Source organism: Sceloporus occidentalis, unplaced genomic scaffold (genome assembly GCF_023333645.1).
Source record: "Sceloporus occidentalis isolate IW3139 unplaced genomic scaffold, rSceOcc1.0.p SCAF_77, whole genome shotgun sequence".
Taxonomy (NCBI): domain Eukaryota; kingdom Metazoa; phylum Chordata; class Lepidosauria; order Squamata; family Phrynosomatidae; genus Sceloporus; species Sceloporus occidentalis.
In genome coordinates this window covers 85,537-93,346 of record NW_028317057.1, presented here as the reverse complement: position 1 = coordinate 93,346, position 7,810 = coordinate 85,537, and the positions used below count along the sequence as shown (strand labels likewise).

Sequence of the window (7,810 nt, the reverse complement as noted above, 5' to 3'; positions counted from 1 at the left end):
AGCAACACTACATTATATATGTATCATGTATATCTATGTATATCCCAGGGTAAAATATAGTTCTTTTTTTCTATTTAACATGGTTGACTTATTCACAACAAAAACATCCAAAATATAATAAACAACTATATTTCATGGTTCTTTTTTAGTGTTTTTTTCCCCCTCAAGTTGTGGTTGAAATATTTGGTGCATGCATTGGGTAAAAGATGATTCAAGGCCGCATTATACATGGATAAATTAGAGTAGTAAAGTAAATTGGTTAGCGTCATTATTAATGTTCAGTAAGTTCATTTCAAGCTGACAACCTGGCCAGAGTTAATGTCAAATGACCTCCAACCCAGATTGACTTATACATATGCTCCTCATCCAGGATCCATCTGACCTTTTCCCATTACACCAAAACCTATTTACACTGTAATGCAAAAATAAAATCAGAGTTTTGGGTAAGCCCGCCAATATCTGTGAGATCTCTCTCCCCAGTTACCTCTTCACTGGTACCCAGGAGTTGGGGTTCATGGCTGCGTCAGTGCCTCCACTAGGCATCCATGGTATGGATGTTGGATCCAGTTTGCGAACACCCTTAAGTGCAATAACCACAGACACAGAGCAAACTTAAATAGGATTTTGTATTGCACAAAAACACAACGCTGTGCAACAATATATAGCGGTGAAAATAGATGCAACGCTGTTAAACAATTCAGAATACGGTAATAAACATATAACCCAAATAACTTCACCCGCTCGAAAGGCTTAACTCTAGCGGCAGTCTGGTATTTTAAGTTGGTGCATATAGTTGGCGCCCATGAACACTTTGGTTATGTCGATTCATCCACCATTAGTGGAAGTCTCTTTAATTAATGTAAACTAGTCTCCTATTTGTGGAATAACGTTCAAGATGCCCTGTTGTGTGACAGGGAGAGCTCTCCACACTGCACACCTCGATAGACAGACCTTAATCCTTTTGGCAGCAGGTTACTTCACCTTCCCCATCCAGCACTGTACTGATGTACTCCCCCAAAACTCCCTATGCCCCCCTTTATAACCTCAGCCAGGTGCTGTGCAGTTCGCCATCTGCTGGCCGCTCCACCTGAACTGCAGGTGAGTCCATGACACAGCAGCAATCCCTGCAATCCCTGCAATCCCTGAGGGGGGGGGGGGGGGGTTGTCATAGTCATATCGGGATAACTCGGCTGGATAAATCCGGTATATACAGAGGTACAGATCAAGACACTTCGTACTCTTCGGTGCTGCTAATTAGCAGTGAAAGCATTTATACCCGGCCAGCTCTATGTCTGTTTTCACGATCTAGTGGAGCCCCATTTTCTACACAATTAAAAGAAAAATTATTAAGAATTGGGAATACGGTATTTATGGCCAAGAATCTGTGAGTCATAAACCCCTATTAGGAATCTGTGTCGCCCCTTCCTCGGGTTTATGGGAGCTTCAGGGTAATGGGGTCTCTGATTGCTTGCGAAACCAATGTGGCAGCAGCACCCCTGCACTTACAGAACAGGCAAACTACAGCCCTCATTAAATATTGTCCATTATAACCCCCGGACAGCTCCTATTTTAATTAAGTACTATTTATTAGAGTTTTATTTAAATTTGGTAGCATTAGTACGTTTCAAAACACTTTTCTATACCTGCCCTACTGTCCCCTTAAAATAGATCTGGTTACCATAGTAACTACCTCATTTATTCTTTTTTTTCGTTTTTATAGGAATGTCTGTTTCCAATAGTGTTTGTTTTTTTAGCAGTGAATTTATTCGAGTTGTGTAAAAACAATGTATCTAAAATCTACAGAACATCCGTGTTTGCTTTTGCTAAACATATTAACATTCTGATTTTAAACACCCGGTGGACGCGCCGGTAACTGGTTGCGAAACCACACCTCCCATGAGCCACAAACATTATTTGGAATGGAGAAAGCCGGCAAAGGATCATGGGTGTTGTAGTTTTAATTGGCGGTGACAGGTCTGGGGTTAGTAAATGATCGGGTGTATATGGCTCCTCTATTATGTCTTTCGGCTTTATCTTCCCGACCCAACACGGGCGGCGCGCATGCAGAAGGGACATTGAGGGTAAAGGCGGGGCCTTAAGGTAAACACGTGATCGCGGGACGTTTGTTGTCAATGTAGTAGCGGTCTCCATAGCAACACATAGCGCTGGTCGCCCTGACAGCGCGTTCCGCTGATAAGAGCTCAAGTGCTTTTTCCTCAGATTGTTTGAAACTGGTCTAATGACGTCATACCCCGAAGCCCCTCGCAGGACTGGGGTCCCACGAGATGTACTCAGGTGGCTGCAGAGCCTGGATCTGAGCAGCCCACCGAAAAACTTCCGCAGGTATCAAAGGGGAAGAGGATGGAGTAAGAAGTGGCTCTGGAGATCCGATAGGTTAACTTGTAAATATAAATATATATATATTTAACTCAATGTAGTAGACGAATTGACACACAAATACGTGTACATGCACAAGATCCATTTATTGATATGTGTTGCTTAACATGAAGTAATACTGCCACGGCTGAGCAGGCCGTTTTATTACAACATAGGACCTGCGGTGGGAGTGAATGGGTTAAAGTGTCTTGGTGCTCCAGGTAGACAGCGATGTATATTGTGGGTTTGTATTGCTGCGAATGTATATTGCAGGGTGTAATAGTTACTTGGCAGGACGGGATTACCTGCTGCGTGCGCTTTCAGTCTATTATACATCCGGAAGAAGTCTACCTATGTAAACATGTCTGGTAAGCAGTGCTATAGGTATGTATGTTCCATTAGCACCGACACGGCAGCCAGCGAGTTCCTCCAAAACCCAGATTGGGGACACGCCAATTATATGCGCTTTAATGCATTTCTGCGGTGTTCCCATTGCACATGCACAGGAGAATCCCACCATATGCGCTTGTTGCTGGTCCCAGCCGTTTCCCGTGTGATATGCTCACCATCAGTAGTCTCGCCAAGCTCTCTGCGGGAAGGGAAATCCTACCGGGCCGAGATGGTCTTCAGTGTCATAAACTCTGCATACAGACTGGAAAAATGGGGCTATGGGTAGGTAAAGGTCCCATACGTTCCCGGGTGATAGATGCGTATGGAGCGCCTGGTGAAATGTCCACCACGAAGCCTGTTCATGCCTGCCCTGAAGATCAAGTTCTTGTTTGTTCGAGTTTTCAAAATGCTTTTTTTTTATTTTTTTTAAAGTGTGATTTCTTTTGTGTATATTTGCTTCAGAGACCTTTCCAATGGATATGTCATAGCAGAAATATTCTATTGGTATTTCTCAGAAGACATCCAGTTGCCCTCATATTCCAATGGAACATCACTGGCTACAAAACTGGGCAACTGGTCCCAGCTGGAAAAGGTGAAGTAAAGTTACCAGTCCTCTGCGGTCATTCTGATCATTTAGACTTATCCTCAAACAAATAAATAATTACTGTACATTTTAAAGGAACGTATTCCCACAAACACATAGTTCAAGAGCATGCAAATCATTATTTTGGGGGATTTTTTTCTTTTAAATAAGGCACGGTAAAATACATATCATGTGGCAACTATATCTGCATACAGATCAATAATGTAGATTATTAAAACCTAAAAAAATAACATTTATTAGAACTGGTACAAATTGAATAGATCTAAAAACATCATTTCCTTCCACAGACTGTATATATACCGTATACCGGTATATAGTCAGAATGAATATTTTTCATGCATGACATGAATACAAAAAAGAGAATAACAGCTTTGTAGATTTGCAAAAACTCCTAATATATAGTGAAGTCTTGATCCATCTCGTAAAAAAGAGAATTATTACAGTTCCCAAAAAGTCCTTAGTGGATGTATTGTGCTTCTGAGTTCCCTTTTTTGTATTAATAATTCAATCATTTTGAAATCACATATAATTTGTGTATTTGTATTATTTTGTTACAGTTTTTCTCAAAAAGGAATTTGAATATCTCCAAAGAATTAATAGAGGGAACATTGCATAGCAAACCTGGAGCAGCAGAGTTATTATTACAAGATGTCTATGTAATGTTAACCAACAGACGGTAAGCAGCACACTAACAGTTATTGTTGGCTTTGTTTTGTTTATAATGATAGCTGTTCCTTGTTTCCTGAAAGAGAGAGAAAAAACCATTTTCCTTTGTTTTTTAATGAATTTGGCTAATACAATATGTAGTAAAAAATGTCTCACTCTTCATGCACTTTAACAAACTCTTTTATTATTTTTATTTATTTTCATATTCCTTTAACGGTATAAGCAATTTTCCTGCATCGTTTTATTTAACTACGTTAAGCTGTAAATTACTTGTAAATGTGGTTACTAGTATTGAAAAGCTGCCAACGCATTTTTTGTTTATTTTTATTATGTGACATTTCTATGTACGGTACCTTTTTCTTCTTCTAAAGAATAAAAACAATCCAGGATAACGAAGTTGACTTTACTGACTGGCATTATCAGGAGAGATTACCTATGATGGCTAGATCGACAGCAACAAAAGCCGTGAAAAGCAACATTACGCTCAGTGAAGTTCTTGCAGAGCCGGATCTCATCGTAAATCAGCAGAAGGTCCAGGCTTTGCTGGATTTACATTTGCAGCAGCGGTACCAGGAAAGGATTGATGATCCAAGTGAGTATTTCTGGAAACATTACTTGTGATATTCATGTGTGCCTTCAGTGTGATTAGTGCCGTACTCAGGGGGTGGCACATTGGGACAAAGAGGTGCCAAGTCTTCCGGACATTCCCTCTCTCTCAGTGTCTCTCTATCTTCTCTGCACTCTGGGTGTTATTTGGCTTCAGTAGTTGGTCCGGTCCAGTTCCTGCATGTAGGGTCTCTTAGATGGGAGATATTTGTGAACATTAGGAGGTCTCCACACCTTTATTTAATGCGGAGGGTTGTATTAGATATACGTTTAAATCTTCCATAACAAACACCGCTGATTTTGTTAGAATTATATCTTTCGAAAATGATGTATGTATGGGATTCCTTATTAATGAGTCCAACAATTCTGAGGACAAACTCAGATGACGTTTCACCCTAACTGACCATGCAGCCATTTAATCCCACCAACTCAAGAACTCAAATTATGTCATGGATATTCATAGGTTTCTTGGCATTTTATATTGGTAAACGATTAACCCTCTATTATTATTATGGCGTTGCCTCTTTTAGATGTGATGTTAGGTTTGAACACTGAGAAATACACTCTCCAGAGTATTGCCTAATTGTTTGATTACTGTTTTCTTTTGTAGAACGATTTAATGTGAAACCAACTTTGGGTGCACAGGCCATCCGTCTTTCACCTCCCCTTTCTTCTGAACAAAGTGAGGAAGAGGACACCCTTTCCAAACAATCAAGTTCAAGTGAGTACTTAAAACCTTACTATGTTATATTTACTTAAAATACAAATCCTAACTTATTTCATGTATTCAGATTTCATATCAAATGTTTTACATCCTTATACATATGCATATGAGATGTGTCATTGTGTACTAGAAATGTATTCAAATTCAAATCATTATTACATTTCCTATACTTAAATTGAATATAACTATATACTTCGGTAATTTGCTTGGAACTTTTTGTTTTATAAAACATCAAGCACACATCACCATCCATTAACTAAAATTAAGTGCACGTGAACCGTTATAAAGTGACAATATTGTCAGCAGCATTTACCTTGATTTTAAGGCAGTCCTATCAAGCCTTTCCTGAGATGCTGGGAGCATAACATCATATATGATTAATATTGTGTATTATTTGTTGTTAAGAAACATTCTGCTTTCTGAGCTTAAGAAACACAAGATTTGGTAGTCCACTGTTTTTACCTTACCAAGGATTATTTTTGCTCTAAGGCACAACTACGGTCATGATAGACATTCCGTTTTGTATATAGTGACAGCTATGAATGATTACTGGTGGGGCAGTCCATCTGCTTTGGTATGCCTTACTTTTACACTTAAACACAAGACTGTTGTGGGGATTCTTGTGCTTACACAATGTATTAACTGTAAACCTGACAACTATAGCAAAATGACAAAAATTGACCAAGCCTCCCACAAATATGTCCTGACTCCAAGCATGCAAAGGGTTAAAGTTATTCCACCAAGTTGGCCGACCATAACACTTTTAACAATTAAGCATTAGAAATAAATGTGCTCCAGAGAAAATGTGTAATTATCTCAAATCTTGGCCCATTAATATTTTAGGAAATCCTTAATTGTAGTGTGTAGTATGTAGTAGACGGCAATAATACTACAAACTCTTTATTAGCAGCAAGAAAAACATTTTTAATTATTATTTTGATAAAAAAGACCAAAATACTTAAGTTTATTTTCTTAATATGCTACAGCACTCAGTGGTTTTAAAATATGCAACATTTTATGAGGGGTTTACCATTTAATTCTGGGCTTTGCATTGTTCAATCATAGTCGTTTGTAATAATTTTAGAATTATAATACAGGGAACTTTTTTCAAAATGATTTGTTTTTTCCTTTTATAGTTTGCAGTGTTAACTCTGTTTTGTGGATTTCTCTTTCAAGCTAATACAGACATCCGAAGCAAATCTAATGTTCAGTTTAGAGAAATCAAGGTTCGGCAAGCTGATCAGACTTATGTATTATCGGGTGTAAAATCTTCAACGTCTTGCTCCACTCGGAGTTCATCTTAAAAAGAGATAAAGTGATTGACGTTATTAAGATACACATTTTGTCACCATTGTGTAATATCAATGAATAAATAGATGTGTTAAGCTGTATTCGACCTGTATCCACGTATTTCATTAAATATCAAGCCAAGTGAATGTGGATTTTTCCATTTATTTATCAATAAATAAATATTGTGAGAAAAGGATACTCTTTGTTTACGTATTTCGTTTTGTTTTTGTATTATTTTGTAAGAGTTGTTATAATAGCGATATATTGGCATATTGAATTGATAGATCTCCAGGTGCTAGAGATGGCTCATATTGAGCCAAATAATTAAATGCAGTTAAGACGGCGCACGTGAGATTGTCCTTCAAGGTCATTTAGCAGCAACAATGAGCATTAAATGCTGAACGAAAGAAGGAAAAATGGGAGGTGGTGAAGAGAGCAAGAACATGAGAAAGGGTGTGAGAGACAGAAGATAGATTGTAAAGCGAGTGGAAGCAAATCAATAGTGAGTATGACAGGATGAATGAGAACTTTGACGGAAGAAGGAGACTAGAAAGGACACGTTTAATTGTTGCCGCAATGACCATCTTCAATTTAAATTAGCCTGTTACTGTTAGTGTTATATGAATGACTGAGAAAACACCAATACGGGTAAAAATAATATCTTTGTTCCATAATACATCTTAAACCATAGATTCTAAATTATAACACTACTCATAAAAAACCAGGTATACTCATCATTCAGCTATTTCAAAGCCGTGCTTGTTGATTACTCCAAACAACCTCTATGTAGTTGGCTACCCATAGACATGGGCAAAACAGTACAAGTCACATGCATGTTAACACACACATTGTCCTTGTCTGTATTCTCATTCTCACTTTTTCATTCAATCCTCTTAGACAGAGAGACAGAGACACAATAAGTCCTGAGTGTTCCAATGTGGTTTAAAATGTATATATGTTTAACCCCTTAATGACAAAGCCCGTACATGTACGGGCTCAAAATGCATTGTTTTCAATGGGTTTTGGGACCGCCCATTGTCCTTAAGGGGTTAAAAAAGTTTTTGTTTTTTTTACAATGTTATTGTTACCCGAAAATTTATAAATTATAAATTTATTTTACTTATATTTATGGGCCTTTAGGGGTTAAATAAAAG

General features: G+C 38.1%; 1 protein-coding gene across 1 annotated transcript; it reads left to right on the top strand.

The window, feature by feature from the left end:
* The first annotated feature begins 2,239 nt into the window (after positions 1 to 2,239).
* LOC149285545 (spermatogenesis-associated protein 4-like) lies at positions 2,240 to 6,670 on the top strand. The gene is made up of 6 exons (XM_089495139.1): positions 2,240 to 2,343; positions 3,229 to 3,358; positions 3,928 to 4,046; positions 4,408 to 4,628; positions 5,253 to 5,363; positions 6,543 to 6,670. Exons 1-6 carry the CDS (start codon positions 2,240 to 2,242, stop codon positions 6,668 to 6,670), a joined length of 813 nt encoding a protein of 270 aa, XP_089351265.1.
* The last annotated feature ends 1,140 nt before the right edge of the window (positions 6,671 to 7,810 follow it).